Source organism: Cydia amplana, chromosome 15 (genome assembly GCF_948474715.1).
Source record: "Cydia amplana chromosome 15, ilCydAmpl1.1, whole genome shotgun sequence".
Lineage (NCBI taxonomy): Eukaryota > Metazoa > Arthropoda > Insecta > Lepidoptera > Tortricidae > Cydia > Cydia amplana.
The window spans coordinates 8,398,904-8,423,051 of record NC_086083.1 but is presented as its reverse complement, the minus strand read 5'-3'; the positions used below and the strand labels follow the sequence as shown (position 1 = coordinate 8,423,051).

Here is a 24,148-nt window from a genome sequence, read left to right as displayed (position 1 = left end):
TCTTTGGAGGTTAATTGGGGAATTTGAATATAAGCTTTATAGCTTAATAATAACTGCAATATAACAATGGTATATGTACGTATACTAGTACTATAGACAAGACTACAAGGTGATATGTAGGTATTAAACGTAAGAAATATAACGATGGGCCTTCTTTGGTGCAGGTACCTTACCTAATTTAAATTCATAACTTGACACCGCAAAAGTCGAGGCTTTTTTTACTTACCTTATCATCAGATAGCATTTCCTTTTGCATCCATAGAGCTCCTTCTATTACGTTGCATGGATGGATGCTGTACCTACTTGGATGCAACTTAATTTATTTTACTTACGTAACTTACAACGTTCAGAAGTTTAAAACGTTTGAATATTCAGCCAGCCCACCTTCATCGAGATCTAACCTATCATTTGGAACTTTATCGTCCTTATCCGAAACAATTACATAACTAAACAGCATGCTAAAATGTCAAGTTCATAAGGCAGTTGGCCTCTACGCCCACGTTACATAAACGAGCGCCTACAGCTTATTTATTCATGAGGCATATTATACTCGCCTGTATATCTCGTCCAAAATAATTACCCGTGACATTTGTAACAGTTACGCGAAATCAGAGTCCAAGCTTTTAACTGGTCTGTCCGTCTATGGTAAAGTGATAATTGTAGTAAATATCATTGATATACACGTACGGTTATTACAAGACGCACTGAGGGTTGAACGATGCATAATTTCCAACTGTAATCACGTCGGCTTACCGGAAATAACGCGAGCCTTTCCTGGTCTTTATTGTATGCAGTTTGTTGTTAACCATCATGGTCGAGGGATACTACGTGATAAAGCTAAATATTACTTGATTAAGGCCATTTGAGTATTGAGGGACTTCAGGCGCCGTAGACAACATGCCAAACGCAAACGTTTCGTAGCGATCTAAACGCAAATGTCACTGTCACACTAATATGAAAGAGTGATAGAGAGATACAAAGCGATTCGATGGTGAAGCGCAAGCGATTGTCACCTTGGCTAGGCCGTCAGGGTTCTCAAAGATCGGTCAGTCAGCGAGGTCAACGCATAAGTGGCTCTTTTGATGTTCTATGGGCGACTAATATGATCGTTCTCAATGCTATTAGTACAGTTTAGTTAACTTTGTCGTCTTCTTAGTTTAAAGACATTATCTTTATTCGTTGACAGAACATGATATGACATTACGTTACGATGCGGCTATGATCTGTCCGACACGCAGACGATGTAGTGGCATTTATGATAAGGAATGGTATAAGTAATCGAAAAGGACGAAGTCTTAACAATTTTACGAAACATCTATTTATTTATCAATGCGATTATCAAGAGAAAGGCCTCCATAAACAATTGATAAATAAAACAGGCTTCTTTACCCACTAATCCCACTATGTTATGTTAGATACAAACATTTAGTCATACTCATTGTTTTTTATCACTTTATACTTGACGACAGAGTGTCTAGAAGGATATTTCGTTTGTGACAATAACAACGTTCGACCTTATAATTTTATCGACAGATATCGATCTAAAAGAAACAGACAGACAGAGTAAAACAGTAACGCTCACAGACTAGACTTCGCTGTATAGGTACGCTCAAAACTTTGAGTTGCATTTATTAAGTATATAGCTAATTAAAAAAATCCGGACAAGTGCGAGTCGGACTCGATCACCGAGGGTTCCGTACTTTTTAGTATTTGTTATTATAGCGGCAACAGAAATACATCATCTGTGAAAATTTCAACTGTCTATCACGGTTCGTGAGATACAGCCCGGTAACAGACAGACAGACAGTTATTACACTTTGGGTACGGAACCCTAAAAAGAGACGCAGATCTTTATTTAGAAGCCAAGTCCAAGTGAATAGATCATTAGACGCATTAAAAGTTTACATTAAGTAGGTACCTACGTCTAGTAGTGGAATAGTTTGCGCTACTTATTCATGAGTGTGATTCAGATCTATTGTTGTTATTGAATCTTCACATAACAAATTAATATTTATGTTGTTTAAACCTACTGTGCATACTGAAATGCTTCATTATCATATTGTTTATTTTGAAAACTCTTACCCAATAGTAACGTTTCACGTTTGAACAGTACCTACTATACATGCAAGTAAACAAAGCGATAAATAATTTATAATCGCAACCTCAAGGTTTCCGCGAAGAAAACAATGGAAATATTACGCGGTTTAATGACGTTTGAAACTTCCATTTTCGGTTTTCATCTTCCTACTTATATATTTATTATATTTTTAGGCAAACGGTCCCTCCCCGCTAGAATTACGGGCGACTGGTGCTCCACGGAATACATGGTTGCTCTTTGTTATGGAGGAGCTATATCAGGGGATCTGATACGGCGCGGCCGTGTCCCAATTTTTCAGCTATTCGCCCTGATTAACAACATTACCTAAGCTTTTAGGTTTTATTGAAATTCTTTAAGTAAATTATATATTTTAAACCAAATCAAGCTATTATAATGTTCATAATCCCAAAGTGTCGATCCAACAATTTTCAAAACTCATTCACTCTTTAAGTTGCCTATTATAAATTTGGCGTAATTTATGAATGATTCTAGTGACTCGTCTTTCTTGATTATTAGTTTTTCCTACATACGTAGGCAACTCTTCCTTCGGTAGCCTAAGTTTTATATTTTCAATCAGAATCTTGAACTATGTTAGATAATAAAGCCGTGTCGATTGGCACAAATGTTTTAATCATTTAATTTGCCGGTATTTGTCATAGGTACCTACGTATTTAACCTTTTGGCCGCCGGACCTAGTCCGCAAAGACGCTCACTCACACGCCAGAGCAAATTCTAAGTAAACAACTAATAAAAAGTTTAGGGATTGCAAATAGTGATATCGATATTTACAATTTATGGTAAAAATCTTCTCAATTTGGCTTTGTTCTTATCCAACTTTAATTTATTTCGAAAATGCCAAAAATTAACATATTTTTTACACACGACAATGTTAAAAATAAAGGTCTTTATCATTAAAAACAACCACTAAACAATATCGATTCATGACGTAATATCACCGCACTAGGCTGTACAAGAAGTCGTTTATACAAGACAACGGCGCGCATGGACTGTCCGCAGTGCAGACCGACAAGGACTGTTTCCGCGCGGATTAAGTAATAATAGTCTCTAGGTCAACGGCGTTAGCGCTTGTCGGTACGTAAACTTTATAAGCGTAAGCCGCGCATCGTGTGTCGATAATATAAATGTAAGTACCGGATCTGCATTGGGGAAAATTGCACGTGGGTTAATTGAATTGTCAATGAGTGAAGAACAATAATATTGGAAAAGGGTGGGGATCGGAAATGTTCGGGAATGCATGTTTCACATTCGACATGTTCCTTAGATGAGCTTCTCAGTTCCCATATTACATCCTCCCTACCATGACAATTTTTCGTCAATTTCAAATATATAACATTCTCATAGTTAGGCGACACTGACTATATAGTCCTAGCGTCCGCCTGTACCATTCTTGTGCGAAGCGGTCACTGCAGGGTATCACTCCCCACTACACTATCATCTTAAAATGAATCTTTTGTTCTGCAAATAAACCACAAGGACAGATTTACTTGTCAGACTCTACTATCAACAGCTGAAGAAGCTCCCTGAACTTCAGCTATAGTTAATGCCTGTCTCTCTCGTCTCGTTTTACGTATTCTAGTTACTAGTTACCACCAATTGGCATTTATCAAGTGTTCAAACGCTTAAATAAAACCAGATTTTTATTTTGAATATTCTCATATCGAGTTAACATTCCCATCCCTAGCTGTCTTGTATACAGGACAACAGCGACGAGGAACAAGAAAAAAGGTTGAAATCTGGAGCAATTTTTTTGAGAGCCTTTTTATAAAAGAATGGATTTCTATAGCTGCAATAAATGCAATTTTTTTTTAAACAAGGACCTAAAACATTAACTTGAGTGTAAAAAAAATTATAATTGATATTTTTTCCACATTTACCGAGCGGTTGAATTTTTGTCTTGTATACAAGACAGCGGCGCCAGTGTATCGTTCTATCGTTGTCTTGTATACATGCCAACGGCGGTCAAAGGGTTAATTGGTCACAAAAACAGTTTTTTGTTAGGAGCCCGTTCACAGTTCGCACTATAGGCACAGGGCGGACACGCCATACATCAAAAATGATTTGCGTTTATATGTTGTGTGCGCGGCACGTCTGTCTGTACAGTGTACACGCGTCATTGAGTTTCTGACGGAATCTCAGTAGAGCGACTTGCGCACACATTCATGTCGCGGCCTGGTGCGTGTCGGTTCTGTATGATAATACTATTACTTATTCTGTGCTATAGGTTGCGGAAGTTATTCGCGAATGTGAATCGAACATAATAATCAATTATTATTCTTCTATTTTGATCTATACAAGTTGTTCCATGTCTAAGTATATTTAATTTACTTATAGGTAGGTATGTAAATGTATTTTTTATTTATCTTTACTTTTTCCAATTCGTTCTCCAATCCTCCCTCAATTGCTCAAGGATTAACTGGAATAAAAGATTTGTACTAATGATGTGTGTTCTTTCATGTTTTATGTTTCTTTTTGTACAATAAAGTATTTTATTACTACTATTACTTTAGAAAAACATGCGACTCGTTCTCAAAGCTTTAACGAAGGCGTCAAGGCTTGCTATTAGTGATCCTACATTAGCATAGCCGCTACCGGCGTCTAACATGATATTTATTATGCAGTAGTAGGTACTTACACAGACAACATTGGAATATAATAGTACCTACATAGTATATACCTAAGGAATACCTAACTAATTAATTTTCTTGCTAAGCGTCATAGGCACGGTGGGGCAAGGTGGGGCTGTCGCCCAGAAGCTAATAACAATTATTAGGCACATTTGTAAATATATGGGAGACCGCGGAAAACATATTTAAAAACTCAAAAATGCGCGTTTTCTCAGAGACAAGATCTAGATGGATTTTTCGCCCCGGAAAGCCTGCATGTAGCAAATTTCATCGAAATCGTTAGAGCCGTTTCAACCGTACCGTACGCGTACCCAGTCTCCCCTACTTCTGCCCCACCCCTTAAAAAATGCTAGGTACGCCCATGCCAAGCGTAGGTAACTTACAAGAGCTTAAGTTATAACTATTGCATTTGCAGTAGGTAGAACCAGTTTCAAGGCCGCTTACGCAACCAACTAGGTAGATATTGCTAGGGTGGAATTCCTACAGCTTACCGCGCGGCGCGGGAGGCCGAATCAACTTACAGATTGATATCATGATATCAAAGCACTGGACCTAGCAGTAAGAGCGTGCGACTTTCAATCCGGATACGGCGGGTTCAAATCCCGGCTCTTAATGAGTTTATCGGAACTTATATAGGTACCTACGATATATCATTTGGTATTTACCAGTCGCTTTTCGTTGAAGAAAAACATCTTTCGCGTGGCACCATATCATTTGTAGTAATAGTAGGTCACATTAGGCGGCGATTGCTCGCCTGCGGGCGATATGGTACGCGAATATCCGACCATGTTATTCGATTTCGTTTTACGATCGACACTATAGTTAATCACCTACAGGCTACTAGCATTGAATATTATGACTATGCCGTTCCTCGTAATTATAAAGTAAGTTACGTGCATTACTAGGATAACTTCGGAAACGGGTTAATTTTGAAAATCACTAATATCTACTATACCTAAATCAGAAGCACTTCATACGTTGTCTACGTTGGGAACACTTAAGGTTCCGTCACACAGGCGCGTTTTCCGGGCGGAGCGTGAGCGGGGCGCGCCGCTTTTACATATAAAACGATCACGCCCCGCTCGGAAAACGCGCCTGTGTGACTGAACCTTTAAAGCTACTGCAACGCTTACCAAGGCAGCTTGCTGACTGTTGCTATGGAAGAAAGTGCTTGGTTTAATGGATAGTCTGTGCGGAAAAAGAAGAGTCGTAGAATGTAGAGATAGTAGAGATACCTATTTGTTTGCATACCAGTATGTTACATGGGTATATAATGGACCCTGGAAGTAGGGTTACCAGATACAAATTTAGAATTTGCTGACAAAATTCCTGATTTCCGAATATTTTTCCTGACATTCATATTTTTCACGACGACGGGGGGGGCCGTTAACGATGGCCATCCGATTGAGCCGAGCCGCGCGCGTCATGTACATGTATGCTTGATAAAGATTTGTTAATTAATAATTATGAAGTTGTGGATAAGTTGAGTGGATCTCATTTATTATTTTTTTACAATGTTTTTGATTAATTTAAGTAAATAAAAAGGTACTTTATAATAAAGGCTATCAATTCAAAAAAATCCTGACATTTTCGTGTTCCGTCCCCATTCCTGACAAAAGGCCAAAATTCCTGACATGTCAGGAAAATTCCTGTCACCTGGTAACCCTACCTGGAAGGGTATAGCAAAACATGTTGTTCACTGTATTAAGTACTACTTATTAGTTACTAATTTTCTAAATTACACTTCACTTAAGTAAGTAACAAAAATATTATAAGTTAATAATGTATATGGATCCCATACATTTCACGACTATTTTCTTTCCGCACAGACTATATTTGTTATTTTCAAAGTTATCCTCTGCACATTATAGATTACTCATAAATCTGCCATGTGTAAAGATTTTGTTGTACCATGAAATAAAAACGAATGTTAATAACAAAATGTGCAAGCAAATCAGGTAAAAAATACAAGAAGGGGGAGCTAATTGTGGCTAAGATCAGATAAACTTATTGATTTTTAATAATTATAATAAGAAAACGTACAATAAGAAGTTAAATAAATAATTATCGATAAAATGACGATTCAATATATCCAGCCAGCCTAAAGGATCTATGCCCAGAAGTGGGAGCGATGAATCGATGATATATGATATAAAAATAAATAATTTCATACAATCCATTTACTTATCTACATTTACTGCAACATTGTAGTTGGTACCTACCCCAATAAGTCAAATGTAGGTTCTTTCTTACATTACTACCTATTAGTGTCTCTTCGCAAACCTAAATATTGAGTGCAATACCTACTTTACCTCCATTTTAGTTAAAATACGATTCCTTTTTAATTTATTAATTTATTTAAATTCACAGTCCAAAATAATCTAGCAGTGCGGAATAAATAAACTAAGCATTATTTTTAAAACATTAAAGCAACCCCACATTTTCAAAATTATGCGTCACATTGTGCGTCAAACTAGCAAGTCTCCTTTACCACTTTAGTGTTACAGCTTTATTATTTTGACAACAAGCGTCAACTACCTATTCCGTTTCACAACTTAACTAATCATATCTACGAAAAATTAACCCAATTCATTCTTTATTAATAGCCCGCAGTGTGGCTAACTGTGACATAACAGTTTTATTTCCAGGAAACGATACAACAGGGCAATTAATCTAGTCACCACCGCATTATGTTTATTGTGGTTAATTTACTTCGCTGTTTATTGTTTGAAGCAGCTGGCCAGGTTGAGTTCGTGCCAACTTTCATTGTTTCTTTAAGATCAATCAGTCAATACATACTGGTAATTTATAGTCGTGTTTTTATAGGTGAATAGATTCCTCTATAATTTGAATGACGAAAGAGATAGGTACACAGCAATGTTGTCGTATTTGATATTTGAGAATACTATAATGCAAGAAATTTGCCTTTTATTTTGCTATGTCATGACGGGTGATTAAATAATAATTTAAGTACCTTATTATGTGTGTGGAATAAGTTGTCAGTATCACTAAAACGTTTTTAAATTCACACGTGGATTACGTTAGGTAACGAATGGCAAACCTGAGTGACATGCACGCATTAGCTGTCCTTAATGTCCATGCAAATCCGGCCAGTAGGTATAAACCGAGACACGTGTCACGGGCACTTATCATGCAGATTGTGTGCCCTCAAGGACTTCACCTATATAACTAAGGACTTTGATTTTAAAGCAAAACAAAAACATCTGTGTAATTTCATAAAATGTTGATAGTAGGTATTGATTTTGCGTAATGTGTTTCATGTTGCGCTGATTAGATAAGTATTTTTGTTTAAAGTCTATTTTTTTATTCGGTAGACTGAAATGACAGTTCATAGTATGAACATAAAATGTCATTTCATACTATGAAATGTCATTTTAGTCTACCGAATAAAAAAATAGACTTTAACTATCAACATATTTTCATACAATCATAGTCAGTATTTGACAATTAATATTGTATTTAAAAAAAATTGTGGACTTAAAATGGCCACCTAGTATCATTGTATTTACACTTATATGTTTTAAAGTTTTTAAACGTAAATTATTACGATTGAAAACCATTTTGAAGAACCGGCCCGGCCCGTACGATAGTTGTCTAGTTTAAATATTAGAACACGTGTTTAATAGTTATATGAATAAGTACACGGTAATAGACAGGAGTGTCGGAAATATTACAGTGCATGCACGTATGATTTTGTACCTACCACTAATTGATACTAGTGATTTTGTACACACAATATACATAATATGCATATATGTACTTACTTCAGTTATTTCTTCTTATGCAGATAAATTAGGTTTAGGTATTTTAGGGTTAGGTTTAGGATCTAGGCCCTAGGGTTTTGATTCAAAATCGCCTATCTTTTATCAATGTTTCTTTCTGTAAAGATGTGAATACTCCTATCCATCTAACAATGTGTTATTTATGTAGGTGTAATACCTGTAGCTTTATTCAAATTATAGAACGAGTAAAGTAAATTATATGAATAATTATTATAATTTGCATTATAAAACTGTGCCAATTGTAATTTAAATATAAACAAATTACGCAAATGCATAACACAGCGCACAGTGAGTGCAGTGACTAACAAATGACACGTGAAATAACACGTGAGCACTACTTTTATCTACAACTTCCGCGGTTAATGTGTTGTAATATACACACAATGATATTTATATACCTATTTTATAATAACTATAACGTAACGTAATATGACAATTCTCGTAAAGCGCACAATAATATACTAATCTTCAACTAATAAAATAAGGAAAAAAATATTCCAAATTTGCACAGAAAAAAGTAAAAAGCAAGGTTTTTGCTCCTGTCTCCCCCAGCCAAACCTGTTTTTGGCTGGCAAATACCTTTCACCTTAATTTCTTTTTATAGGTAAACGAAATTGAACAAAAACTGCGTTTATCAAGAAACGCCTGTAAAAAGCAAATGAACGCAGGCTTTCGTCGATTGTTTCGATTTCGAACAACGTTGATTCGTTTTATTAGCTACGCCCAATGGTCGAAGGTCGTTTACAGACGCGGCGTGGAAATATTTTTGCCCAGTGCTCTTGTGACACAAATATCACAACATTCACAACACAACGCAGACATGTGTGTTTAATTGAGAAGAATTATTTAGTTTGCTAATGCTTTTTTATTTACGGGCGTTAAAACATAATTATCATAACAGCGTAATGTACTAATGTCAAACAGAGTTGACGCTTGGAATAAAATGTGCTGGATCGTAGACAACTAATGGGCATTTTTTTTTGTTGTCCTCTACACTTTTTTTTTTCAAATTTGGGATTTTTTTATGTTATTTCTACTCAGAATCACGAGCTCTTTCTATCCCAATAGGAGAAATAAAAGTGTCCCAAAATTTCCGTACATTTTTCGATCTTTCCATTCCGAGACCCCCATACAAAGTCTATGAAAAATGGGGGACAACAAAAAAAACGCCCTAATATACCTACTTATTTTAGTCTTTGGTAGGCTATATCAGATGGAGCTTCTTATTTCATCGAAGTTATATTTTTTACGAGGCACCCCCTTAATGTGATATCAACCACTAAAAAACAAATATGTATACCTATTTTTTTCAGATTTATTAAAATATTTTAGGGGTCGCTCACGCACTTCGAAAATTTAAACCCTCCATACAAGTTTTTTTTTTTCAGTGGAATACTTCACACACGTTTAAATTGATTCGATTTTGTTAAAGTAGCGATCTCCCGATTATTTAAATACAAATAAAAAATTAATACTTCGCAATATTTTATCAATTTGATCCCAAAGTTCGACCACATTTGCAATTGAAAAGATTATTTTGGTAGTTAGGTAATAATGTGATATCAATGAGAGCTAAATCTGTATTATTAAATTTGTGTGTACAAGTTACACAAACACAACCAATGCGGGCTCGGTCGCTGCTGAGATTCAAAAATTGTATAACAAATCCATTTAAACCCAAATTTCAATTGCTTATCGTAAAAAATGACCCTCTTTCAGAGCATGAGAAATGAAAATTAATTAAAATGATTATCTTAAGAAGGTCACTTTTAAATAGCTATTTTTAAAAGCGAATTATGCTGCTCAGCTGAATCTTAAAAACATATACACAATTTAGTTTTTTTATATAATACTCACTATACATAGTACACATCCCGAGTAGGTACCTACATATTGTCAATTCTTATCAACCAATTAAAACAAAACAGACTCAGTTATCTGAATCCATTGTTACCTATTCATTATCTACCAACACATTTAGCTTTAACAGCGAAAATAAGGTTATTCGTGGACAATCAATTAATTAGTCAGGTGTAAACCGAACCAAGGGTCGTTATAAAACCACAAATATATAAATCATAGAACCGGTAATAACGTAACCGGTTAGGTAATAAGGTAAACACAGAGCTGCAGAAAGTTCAATGATTCACGGCTGACCTTAGTCCTATTTAACGTTAAACCGTATTGTTTTTTTTTTAATAATTGTTGTGGCTAATAAAAAAAAAACGGATTCTGCGTATTAAATTTAATTAATAATTAAGTTCAATTACCTTTTCTCCGTCCAAAAGGTCCGCAAAATGCATTCCCATTTCCAATAATATTTTCGTTAATGTATTTTATCAGTTTTCCAGCATCCTCCGTCTTCTGCTGGGAACTGATCCATCTTACAGGCAAATCCTCCTGCATTGATTCAGATTTTCCTTTTGTACCTCTAGATTTCTTCAAAACACTTGTCATAACTGTCACATCACACAACTAGTGAATGAAAATACACATGTATTTAATGGCTGAACACTTTTGTTTACACAATTATGATAAATACCACTGGGCAATGTGCCGATGAACGACTTCGTTCATAAATCCGAATACGCGCGTCGCGTACGTCCGTCCTCGGCTCGAGTGGCGGGACGAATGAGACCTTGTTTGTACAATCGTATTACGTAGCGTAGCGCTTGGAGTTGTGTTCTTGTGCTATACTGAGTTATGTGGTGCTGCTAGGGCAACGCAAACAATCCGCGCCGCGCCGGTGAACCAGTGTTGCTATTTGTTTCAAAAGCATTTCGTGAAAAGTGAATTTGAAATCCCAAATGTCATTTTAATAATTTAAATATAAACAATAAATACATTTAGCTTCCTTTTCAAGCCCTTTTCGTAAATTTTTAATAAATTTGACACTGATGACACTGATATTTCATGTCATTTATTGTTTTTCATTATTCTTGTCTTGCGGCAACCGTACCAAAGAGTAAAGTAAGTATATAGGAACCGTACTCAGTACTCACGTAGTTCGTATACCTAGTAGGCGTATTCCGATTGTAAAAATATAATACTGCCAAAAAAATAAATGTTTAATCAATTTGTTACTAATGTAATAAATGTATATATGTAATGTAAATAAATATTTTATCTCGAACATTAAAACATACCAACATCAAACTAATCTTAGTAGATGCACTTGAGGTACACCCCTCTCTCACTAATCCATTGTAAGTAACTAGACATTTAGAAATAGTAGTTTGTGTTACCAAGGGATCAAAATGATATATTTCCAAGGGCGTAGATTGAATCCTGAAGGAAGCGATGGATTCTACAATAGAATCCTGAGCGTAATGAGGGATTCAAGTGTTAACGCCCAAGACGAAATAATTTTGATACCGTGTGACACATACTGCTTTTCACATCAACTATGAGGAAAATAAAAAAAATCTTAGTGTTGACACAATCTGATGCTTAAACAGATTATTTAAGCTAAAAAAAGAATGTGCAAAAAAATGTAAAAATAGTGTGCTTGAACAGAAAATTGTCACTTTGATCCCTCCTATTTAGCAGGGAGGAAAAGTGCCACTTTGATCCCTCCTAGCAGGGAAGAAAAAGCTCTTTTCTGAATAGGAGGTGTGAAAAACTTATTTCCTAATTTAAAAAACCGCCGGTTTTAGCCGGTCTGATGGGAGGAGGCCGGATGGCATGACTTTGGTGCCTTGGCAGAAAGGGAAGTGCCTGCTTTGGGACGCAACATGCGTCAGCACTTTTGCTGCTTCGCACTTAATGTAGAGTCGGACCAATACAAGTCTGCAGCGGATTTGATAGCCCACGCAGTGCAAGTGTTATGTATACGTCATAATTTCATAGAAGTTTGACGTTTAAAATAACACTTGCACTGCGTAGGCTATCAAATCCGCTGCAGACTTTTCTTGGTCTGACTCTAGTAGTTTTTAAGGTTTTTTATTATTATTGTATTTTTTGACATGTGTGGAATATGACTGTATTTAGAATTATGAACTGAATTACGCATAAATAAATAAATGATAGAGTCTGTGCGAAAAGAGAAGAGTCGTGGAATGTATTGGGCCCCATACATTCCACGACTCTTCTTTTTCCGCACAGACTCTACAATCAATACAATCATTAAAAAAAAGCTGGCCATTGACAAAATATAACAATAAAACATGAAAACCCCATGACAACGTCACTGTTTATTCGTTACGCGCCTCGTAGTGGGATTCAGTCGCATTACTTACTTACTGATTTTTATAATTATCTTTTATACATTGTCAAAATTATTTAAACCCTTCTCGTTCTTCTACATTTCGTAAGTAAGTATTATTGTTTATTTTAAATAATTGCGCAACATGCTAAATATCTTCGAAGGTACGAAGTTGGTAAGGATCATTTTCCCTGACCTCCCTATTAAACTATAAAAGCTCACATTTATAGACGGGTCTAACGCGAAATTTATTCAATTACCTTTCTTTACCAGTGAAACCTGTGTCGAAACGTCGGTAAATAAAAGGTAATTGAATAAATTTCGTGTTAGACCCGTCTATAAATGTGAGTTAATGTGTTCAAAACGCGAGTTTTAAATATTAAACTATAAAAAGCGGCCAAGTGCGAGTCGGACTCGCCCATGAAGGGTTCCGTATTTAGGCGATTTATGACGTATAAAAAAAAAACTACTTACTAGATCTCGTTCAAACCAATTTTCGGTGGAAGTTTACATGGTAATGTACATCATATATTTTTTTTAGTTTTATCATTCTCTTATTTTAGAAGTTACAGGGGGGGGGGGGACACACACATTTTACCACTTTGGAAGTGTCTCTCGCGCAAACTATTCAGTTTAGAAAAAAATGATATTAGAAACCTCAATATCATTTTTGAAGACCTATCCATAGATACCCCACACGTATGGGTTTGATGAAAAAAAAATTTTTGAGTTTCAGTTCGAAGTATGGGGAACCCCAAAAATTTATTGCTTTTTTCTATTTTTGCGGTTCACAGAATACATCTACTTACCAAGTTTCAACAGTATAGTTCTTATAGTTTCGGAGAATAGTGGCTGTGACATACGGACGGACAGACAGACGGACAGACGGACAGACGGACAGACAGACAGACAGACAGACATGACGAATCTATAAGGGTTCCGTTTTTTGCCATTTGGCTACGGAACCCTAAAAAGTAGAGGTGCCACGAATACCTATTCGGTAACTATTCGGCCTATATTTTTTTAGGGTTCCGTACCCAAAGGGTAAAAACGGGACCCTATTACTAAGACTCCGCTGTCCGTCCGTCCGTCTGTCACCAGGCTGTATCTCACGAACCGTGATAGCTAGACAGTTGAAATTTTCACAGATGATGTATTTCTGTTGCCGCTATAACAACAAATACTAAAACCAGAATAAAATAAAGATTTAAGTGGGGCTCCCATACAACAAACGTGATTTTTGACCGAAGTTAAGCAACGTTGGGCGGGGTCAGTACTTGGATGGGTGACCGTTTTTTTGCTTGTTTTTTGCTTGTTTTGCTCTATTTTTTGTTAAAGGTGCGGAACCCTCCATGCGCGAGTCCGACTCGCACTTGGCCGGTTTTTTTATTCGGCCACTTAGCCGAATATTGGCGGATGAATAGGGGCGGCTGGAGTGAACAGAGATAAAATATAAAATACCCATGTCTTTTCTAATTACAGAAGTCTTACACGTCCCAAAGTCAACAAGGACCAGTCATTCATACAGTATAGAATAGACCAATCATCATCAATCGGCCAAAATGATGAAAATGCAAATAGCCAATGAGCAGGACCGGAAGGAGGCGCAGAACAGAGAGAGACGGCGGCAGTGCGAGCTAGAGAGAAGATCGAGGATTTTTAATGCTAGGAACAGGAAGATTGGGGTAAGAACTACTATAGTAGTGGACCCTATAATGGACGTGGAACCGGTAATGGGACATAAAACCACAAATCCTCTAAAATAAGTATGTAAAAGTAGTTTATAAACACTGGCAATATTTTACCATAAATAAGAGTCATAGAGCTGTTTAAGTTTGACTTTTTATTAATTTCGGTTACTTTTTAAGAAATTGGCGCCAACCCAAAAGTTGTCGTGTCACTGGAAAAAATAACCAGTAAGAATTCTTAACAACTTCGCTAAGAGAGGTGAGTTCATATATTAAATTGTAGTTAATTATTACTTGGTGTAAACTAGAATGTGTTTTGTTAATTGCATCTACCATGAGATAAGGTATACAACACATTATGTTATGACTCTAGAGATGTATAAAAAATAGTGGTATTTTGCCCAATCCCATTATAGGAGCTGTAAAACTGCATACCTCCTATGATGGGATAATTTACATAATGATGCTTGCCATGGCGTAATTTCATGTTTAAACAATACAGAAGTATAATGTAGTTACTCGTACGAACTATGTCAGGAGGTCTCCTCGGACTTCGGATAAATTAATATCGTTTTTACAAAATTTTATCTAACTTGCCCTGTTAGTTTCTATACAGGATGGATTTTCTTTTTGGGTCAGTGAGGGCAGCCAACAGATCCTGTGCTGCGACGAGAAAACGGTCTTAGAAAACCTTCCCTCGATTTCAAATTAATGAAGATTGGCTTTTACAGATTTTGGAAAAAACATACAGGGTGCGAGAAAAAGGTTATTTTTGACAAACTTTTTTTTGATGCCAATCGATCCCATTCCTATTGAGGATCAAAAGCTTGTATGGAACTAAAAAAAAAATTCCGGCTAGAAAAGCCACAAATCGAGGAAAACTTTTCCCATACAATTTGTATGAAAATGAAAACTTTTATTTTTCACATGCTATTTTTCTATGCCAATTGATTCCATTCCTATCTAGTATCAATAGTTTCTTTGGGGTCAACTTACGGTAATGTACTAAAAAGCCACAAATTAATAAAAACTTTTTCCATACATTTACTATGGAGAAAATGAGAAATTTAATTTTGACCCCAAAAAAACTATTGAGACTGGATAGGAATGGAATCGATTGGCATACAAAAATAGCATGTGAAAAATAAAAGTTTTCATTTTCATACAAATTGTATGATAGATAGATAGATAATAGTTTATTCATCACACATGGTAATAGGTACATTTAAAATATACAGAATGTACACAATATCTATACTACTAACAAGTGCGACTAGTCAAAAATTAATTATGTATTAAACTAAGGTGCATTCATGTCATAATTTGTAACATTTACAGTTCATTAAATTCTTTTAAATTGGGAAATGTTTTCCTCGATTTGTGGCTTTTCTAGCCGGAAATTATTTTTTGTTCCATACAAGCTTTTGATCCTCAATAGGAATGGGATCGATTGGCATCAAAAAAAAAAGTTTGTCAAAAATTACCTTTTCCTCGCACCCTGTATGTTTTTTCCAAAATCTGTAAAAGCCAATCTTCATTAATTTGAAATCGAGGGAAGGTCTTCTAAGACCGTTTTCTCGTAGCAGCACGGGATGTGGTAGCTGCCCTCACTGACCCAAAAAGAAAATCCATCCTGTATTAGTTAGTGTGGTTCAAATCTTGGAAATGGCATTTGAGCCACTTTCGGATTTCCGATTGAGTTGAAATTTTGGATACGTATGCAAATCGGATGACAATGCAATCGGGTGACAAAAATGACTAATAACTAGTTTTTTGCCAAAAACTTATTCCCTATTCCAATATCTTATACTGATAGGGTATGCCCATTATAGGGGGCCCATTACTGGATCCACGTCCATTACCGGGGTTCCATTACTGGAGCTTTGGTGTCCATGACTGGAGAAAAAACACATACTTTTAATTTATTAATTATGTGGAAACTGACTGCAGTATCTTTGATACAACACGCCTGAAACATGAAAGAAGGATAGGATATTCATCTGTTAACAAGCTAAGCGGTAGAACTTTTACATGTATCAGGGAAATATCACAAATACTCCAAATTTCCCCTTAAATGTCCCATGACTGGTGCCGTTACTATACGAGGCTGTTAGGGACCGGACTCTTGGTGGCATTTATAATGCCCTAATGCCTTGTGCGCTAATCAAGACCCATGTCGTTTCGGCTCTACGAATCGTTTTCGCTACATACCGGAAAACTTACGTTAACAACTACGAGTAATACTACATTTACTTATCCAACGACGATAAACATTAATTTATATGTATCCCTATTATGATCCCTAATATTGTAAATGATTACCTACTAATAATCTATAAAATATATATGTTTATCTTTTTGATAATCTATGAATGCTGTTAATACTTAATACAGTTGAACAATAAAATAACACACCCGTTACTTGTATGTAATAATGTAATGTGTTCCTGGTTGGTGTGCTTTGCGGGGCCTGCATTTGTCCCGTATAACCTTACTGGGTCATTCTCAAAAAATATGTCTGCGGTCTAATTGCCGCGACCCATGTAAAATGTATGAAGAGTCGTGGCAATTAGACGCAACCGCAGACAAACATATTCTCAGAGAATCACCCTAAGCTATACCTGAGTGAAAGTACAGTTGCCATCAGATATATCGGAGCGGCCAAGGTGCTCACAAATATCTGTGTATACCTCTATTGTCAAGGCCTTGAGTGCTTGTTCAGATATTGTGAACACCTTGGCCGCTCCGATATATCTGATGGCGACTGTACCTATTATAAACATACTCTTCATATCTTGTGAATGGTACCAGGTGGATCTTCCATTCCTGGAGCGGCAGGTGGCGGAGAAGCGAGCTGAACGAGACGAGCAGCACCGGCGCGACCTCGCGTTTGCCGCGCAGATGATCAAGGACAGCAATCTGGCTAAGGTGCTGGAGGCTAGAGAACAGGAGGTACTTTGACTTAACTATTACTCAAAGATTTGACAGACCACGTCGCGATGGCGAGACGAGTTAAAAGACTCGACTTTTCAAAGGAATGGCCAAAGACTGCACAGAAGCGGGAAGACTGGAAAAAGTGGGGGGAGGCCTTTGCCTAGCAGTGGGACATTATAGACTCCCAATAATAATAATGATATACTCCATAGTATGATTCTCAATAAATGGGTCCACAGAGAACGAGCCGTCTCGCGAGGAAATTTGAATTAGGTACCTTGTCGCACATCACATCAGAGATTTTGGATGTTAACGTAATGCAATATACAATGGAATCCGATATCGGTGAGGACAATGTGAAAACGCTCTTAAGCCACTGACTATTAGGTGCACTTTCCAGGAGCGTCGGCGCATCGGCGCAGAGATCGACAACTATCGCACGCTTTACCAGCGTCCGCAGGACCGGCGCGAGTTCGACCTCAACGACCCCGACGTGCTCAAGAAGCAGCTACCACCAAGGGCCAGTGACGTCATCGGCATGTCCAGTGCGCAGAAGTCAGTATAACGTACAGTCAACAGCAGAAGTTGCTAAGCGGGCGACGTGTTTAAAATTACCTTGACACGCTCTTATTCTCTTAATAATAAAGTCGCGTCAAGATCATTTTGAACACCTGGCCCAGAACTTCTGCTGCTGACTGTACCTACACGTTTGCGAGTGTGAAAAATTTAAACAAGACTCTTCTTCTCCATAATTGCTTTGAGTGCGCTGTTTGCTGCTATTAGGTGCAGACTGCAGGCTGCTCTTGAGAGAAAAAGGGACTTGGGAAATAAAAATAAACATATACTAAAATTAAGAGTTAAGTTATGGGCATCTCTCTTGTAATAGTATGGTCATAGTATGGTGACAGATGGCAAATAATTGTAAAAAATAAATTGAAACATTTTTTCAAGCTGATCTCAATAGAAACATGTATTGTTTCATTTTCGAAAGTCAATTGATCAAAGTTTATGAAGAAATAAAGATTTCCTTATTTACCTACATGTAAACTTATTTTAACGCGTTCTAAAAAACTATGGCAAACTACCCCGGGCTTAGGTACCCTAAATAAAATTAACTTATAAATACTTACGTAGAAGACTTTTGCTCATACGGTTAGAATATAATAGAATAATTCTGTTCTATTTTATTATATTCTCATACGGTTTCTACAACCCCGAGAAAAATAAAGTACCTACCTATGTTTCTCTGACCCCGCTTGACCTTAAATTCACACAGTTTAGTTTACAAACTTACACAGATTCGAGGGTGAAGATCTGGAGTACGAAGAGCGCAAGAAGATCATGGCCGTGCAGAAGAACTCGTGGCTGGAGCAGCAGGTGCAGGAGCGGAAGGCTGCTGAGGAGGAGCGCAAGGCGGCGGAGGCTGCGTACATGGTGAGGTTTTATCATAGACTAGGAATCCTCTAGACTGAGTTTAGAGCAATTATTTCATGAAACCGATGCTGCCAAAAATACGGGGGTGCGGGGGGACGAGGTGAGCGAATCCCGTGCCGTGATTGGTCCGTTCAAAGACACGGACCAATCACGGCACGGGATTGACTCGAAGATGGAGTAAAACTACCGTATAAGTGGCAGAGGGGGTAGCGTTACTATGCTCAGTCTAGAGGATGTCTTGTCTGTGGGTTTTATATAACACAGGATCAGGATCTTATAGAAGAACATCATGGCCGTGCAGAACTCGTGGCTGGAGCAGGTGCAAGAGCGGACGGCTGCTGAGGAGCGCAAGGCGGCGGAGGCTGCGTACATGGTGAGGTTTTATATAACACTTGTCAGGATCTTATACAAGAAGAGCATGGCCGTGCAGAACTCGTGGCTGGAGCAGGTGCAGGAGCGGACGGCTGCTGAGGAGCGCAAGGCGGCGGAGGCTGCGTACATGGTGAGGTTTTATATAACACTTGCAATGATCTTATACAAGAAGAGCATGGCCGTGCAGAACTCGTGGCTGGAGCAGGTGCAGGAGCGGACGGCTGCTGAGGAGCGCAAGGCGGCGGAGGCTGCGTACATGGTGAGGTTTTATATAACACTTGCAATGATCTTATACAAGAAGAGCATGGCCGTGCAGAACTCGTGGCTGGAGCAGGTGCAGGAGCGGACGGCTGCTGAGGAGCGCAAGGCGGCGGAGGCTGCGTACATGGTGAGGTTTTATATAACACTTGCAATGATCTTATACAAGAAGAGCATGGCCGTGCAGAACTCGTGGCTGGAGCAGGTGCAGGAGCGGACGGCTGCTGAGGAAGAGCGCAAGGCGGCGGAGAGTGCGTACGAGGTTTATATAACACTTGTCATGATCTTATACAACAAGATCATGGCCTTTTTCTACTGACAAGTTGGGTGTGTTTCAGTATAGCTATTAGGTATAGTCGCCATCATATATACCGGAGCGGCCAAGCTGTTCACAATATCTGAACAAGCACTCTAACGCCTTGACAATAGAGGCGTGTTCAGATGTTTGTGAGCACTTTGGCCGCTCCGATATATCTGATGGCGACTGTACTTTATATCAGCTGGTGTCGTGCACAAGATAAAGATGCTCAATGTGCCTAGCAATGTACTTTTACCTATTTCTTCTCTAAACCCCTTTGTTTTTAGACTATTTACTTTTGTTAATACAGTATCGATACCTATGCAATGTTTCTTCCTAACTGGCGCAGTCAGGTATCATCAGTACCTATTATCGCACCTATTTTTCAGTGCCAAAAGTAACTAAAATTAGGAAAGGCTATAATTTAGCCGCATTTTACAAATAAACGACGGCGATTATAAAATAATGTAAACAATTATCAACCTTATGCAGATGGCAATAAAAGCGCGTGACGCTCGAGCGAGCGAGTTGGACAGAATGGAGGGCGAGTGCCGCTACCGACTGGGGCAGGCCAACCTGAGATACAACGAGGCGTTGGTAATACACCGTTAACACTTTTCTATGTACTGCCGCTAGATAAAAGATTGGGGGGATTTAAATCTTCTCGAGGCAGAGGTATACCTCGTCTGCCTCGAGAAGATTTAAATCCCCCCTCAATATCCCCTAGTGCCGCTGCCGCAACGTTGCCCCAAATATTCGCCATTGTTGTCAACGGCGCTACTCTATTCGCTGCTCTAGACGCAGCGGCATGGGCGTTGTAATTGACGAAAAAATCTATAAAAAAAATTGTTATTTTCTATGGAGAAAATTTCAAAAGGGTCCGAGTGCAGTGCTCTGAGTTTTGACATGTATGTCTTACATGTAGCTTTGCTTTATCCCGCCTTCCTGCGACCAGGAGACCAGGACCTTCGACCTGGTCAAAGTTACTGCAGCGAGGGGATGGAGTATTTATCTGGATGCTCACTACACTTGTGGTTTAACATGATAATTGTCTGTTTTTCGACAATGTTTTTAATGGTGTTGTCAAAAAATCGTAAAATGTGGGAGCGATAGTCCTCAACAGATTCCCAAGATCCTTACAAAATTTCATCGATTTTGCTAGGATAGTAAGAAGTTATCGTCGAAAAACAGATGATTATCATGTCCAACCACAAGTATGGCGTCGTTAACGGTGCGGTGGAGACCTCGTGTTGTGTTTTAGGCTGCAGAGCGCAAGCAGCTGGAACAGGTCCTCAAAGAGCAGGAAGACGCGGACAACACAGCGGAGATGTACAACAACTTGACCTCAGACATGCTCACGGAGAACCCAGATGTCGCTAAGAGCGCCCTCGGCAAGAACAGGTACGTCTAACACAAGCAGCTGGAACAGGTCCTCAAAGAGCAGGAAGACGCGGACAACACAGCGGAGATGTACAACAACTTGACCTCCGACATGCTCACGGAGAACCCAGATGTCGCTAAGAGCGCCCTCGGCAAAAACAGGTAGGTATGGCTAACGCAAGCAGCTAGAAACCACGTCGTAGTAAATATCACAACATAATAAACTATTTATCTAAATGCGAATACATAGTAAGCTTTTAAAAGTAGGTACCAGTCAGTTTCTTTTGCCTTTAAATAAAGTTGAAGTAGCCAATCATTGGCGAGGCGTTCACAATAGGGTAGTATGAGCAATCGCTGATTTGTCGATGAAATTATCAATTTTGTTCGTTGCTCGAGAAAAACGCCAGTGGGCGGAATAGAGGCCCTATAACGGAATTAGCCACATTGACCTTACCTATATTTTCAAAGTTTAAGTAATTTAATTTTTTGCAGGGCCATTGGTTTCATGTACAAGGGCATGAACCCAGAAGAGCAGAAGAAATTTTACGCGGCTCAGAAAGAACAGATGGCTGCTGCAAAGGTATCTTTCATAATTTTTAGGGTTCCGTACCCAAAGGGTAATAATGGAACCCTATTACTAAGGGGGCCTACTGATTAACAGTCCCCCGGTCGGTATCGATATCGGCCTGTAAGTTAGAACAAAAATTTGAGAGTTCTGAACACACAGGCCGATACCGTCCGGCGGACTGTTAATCAGTGGGCCACTTAAGACTCCACTGTCCGTCCGTCCGTCCGTCTGTCTGTCGCCAGGCTGTATCTCATGGACCGTGATAGCTAGACAGTTGAAATTTTCACAGATAATGTATTTCTGTTGCCGCTATAACAATAAATACTAAAAAGTACGGAACCCTCAATGGGCGAATCCGACTCGCACTTGTCCGGCTTTTTTATTATAAGTTAAATTGTTTATATATGTCTATGTACAACCTATTTATTAAAAGTAGTCAAAACTACCTATCCATCTCTGCCGTTCGTACAGTAATGCTAGCTAAAGTCTATTTTTTAATTCGGTAGACTGAAATGACAGTTAATAGTATGAACATGAAATGTCATTTCATACTATTAACTGTCATTTCAGTCTACCGAATTAAAAAATAGACTTTAATCTACCTACTATCATTTAAGTTTGCAGCGTGTATAGGATACAACCAACCGCGTGCCTAAAATAATTCTTAAATAGGGGCCTTTACCCAATCTTGCGTCATCTATTGACTTACTTAGTGCAAATGCGAGGTACTGCAAGCATCGTAAAGTATACTTTCGTGTGCCCAAATTCTTATCTAATGTGGCCTATAACCGCGCGCAAAGCGGTGACTTTGACGTGCACATTTTACATGCATATGGTTTTTAGGCTAAGCGCGAAGCCGACGAGAAAATGGAAGCGGAGTGGCAGGCGCTCGCCAAGTCCATACAGAACGAAGTGGCGCGACAGGACATCCAGGAACAGAGGAGACGCAGGTATGGACATACCTCACGAACTTCTAACTATAATTTAGTAAGACGTTCTCACAAACTTCATTGGGCCTTGTACGTTGTAAGAACACAATTCGTTGGTATTTTTACATGTAAGTAATTTGAATATACGAGTATGTAGTAGGTATTTCATTTTCGATACTCTATGACTATAACTGAACTGAAATATTCATTATACAATTATTAAGACAACTGTAATGTTTATTATGCAATAGATAAGACACATAGCACCATGACACTCTGTAAAGGGGCCCATTACGGAGCTGTCAATTTTTGCGTTTAACTGACAGGCTGATAATATCGTCCGGCGAACTGGTAATCTGTGGGCCCCTTAACCAAACCTAGCCTCGTCAATTTCAGTAGATGGGTTTACAAAAGATTCGTTTACATCATAATATTCCACTACGAAAACGACTATTGTTTCCCAAAAAGTTTTAAGCCGTAATGTATTGTTTGCCCGCATTTTTATCTATAGGATAACCTTACGAAAGTCCTGAAAAGTTGTTGTATGACTAATGATAATATGACAAACAATACATTATGACTTAAAACCTTAAGGGAAACAAAGGGACCCCGTTGAGGCTCGGTAGTGCCCCCGCCAAGTCTATAAACGCCCCTTTTCTTCCCAGGGAAATGGCCCGCCAACTAATGGAGGAGAACCAGCTGTTGGCCATGGCTCAGAAGGAGAAGGAGAAATACTTCCGCGAGGTGGTCAACAACAACACGCCCACCGACCTCTACTACTCGCAGTTCAACACTACCACTAGATAAAATGTATCGATTCAGTCCCCGTAGACAACATGCCAGTCGCTAACGCTTCGTAGCGAACGAAACGGAACTGACACTGTCGCACTAATATGGAAGCGTGATAGAGAAACACAAAGCGTTTTGATATCGAAACGATAGCGATTGTCAGCTTGGCTAGGCCGGTTTCGTGCATAAAATTAACACCAAAGAGAATTTGAAATAGAGGATTGTCAAAGTAAATTATGTACCTAGCCAAAGTAAATTTACTGCCATCTTTCGACGGAAGATTAAAACTGTTAGAACGCCATTAGACTTTGATCCTTATTCTTTCACTGATATGTGTCAATTTGTTGAAAGTCAAAAATTAACGCCATCTACTCGAGACTAGGCCAAAGGTATTTAACTTAAGGTACCTTTTGCCCTACTGTCGCGTAATGACGTTAATTTTTGACATTTAACAAATTGACACATCAGTGAAAAGTAAGCATCAACGTAAAATGACGTTCTAAGATGGCAGTAAATATACTGTGGCTACATATTTAATTTACCATGACGTAACTCTCTATACACTCTATTCACTTGGCTAACACCTAGGATATCATAGTTATCCTCACTTCAGATTATTACGCATTTCTGCAACGAGGTTACAAGGACGAACATTTTCAAACGTAGCAAGTCATACTTTGAGATTTGTTACTTAGATTCTATAGAAAACTTAGGTAGGTACAGTGAAGTGTAGAAATATGGGTGCACA

The 24,148-nt window shown here is 38.3% G+C and overlaps 2 protein-coding genes across 5 annotated transcripts in view; one reads left to right on the top strand and one right to left on the bottom strand.

Annotated features, from left to right (window-relative positions):
* Positions 1-11,190, bottom strand: part of LOC134654550 (uncharacterized) — a 107,530-nt gene extending 96,340 nt beyond the window's left edge. For all 4 annotated transcript variants that reach the window (XM_063509999.1, XM_063510000.1, XM_063510001.1 and 1 more), the window contains exon 1: positions 10,817-11,190. In XM_063509999.1, the coding sequence (XP_063366069.1) occupies positions 10,817-11,003 (187 nt within the window). In that variant the 5' untranslated portion in view covers positions 11,004-11,190. The remainder of the gene's footprint in view (positions 1-10,816) is intronic.
* Positions 11,191-14,283: 3,093 nt separating this feature from the next.
* LOC134654862 (RIB43A-like with coiled-coils protein 2) lies at positions 14,284-23,428 on the top strand. Its single transcript, XM_063510325.1, has 9 exons — positions 14,284-14,435; positions 17,250-17,390; positions 17,773-17,927; positions 18,671-18,806; positions 20,227-20,331; positions 20,996-21,135; positions 21,607-21,694; positions 22,526-22,632; positions 23,277-23,428. Exons 1-9 carry the CDS (start codon positions 14,313-14,315, stop codon positions 23,416-23,418), a joined length of 1,137 nt encoding a protein of 378 aa, XP_063366395.1. The 5' UTR covers positions 14,284-14,312; the 3' UTR covers positions 23,419-23,428.
* The last annotated feature ends 720 nt before the right edge of the window (positions 23,429-24,148 follow it).

Excerpts from the sequence above, each read along its gene's own strand:
- LOC134654862 (XM_063510325.1), top strand. The coding sequence starts at position 14,313 with ATGATGAAAATGCAAATAGCCAATGAGCAGGACCGGAAGGAGGCGCAG. Across the intron at positions 17,928-18,670 it reads GGCATGTCCAGTGCGCAGAA|ATTCGAGGGTGAAGATCTGG; the intron begins GTCAGTATAACG and ends AAACTTACACAG. Across the intron at positions 20,332-20,995 it reads TGAGATACAACGAGGCGTTG|GCTGCAGAGCGCAAGCAGCT; the intron begins GTAATACACCGT and ends GTTGTGTTTTAG.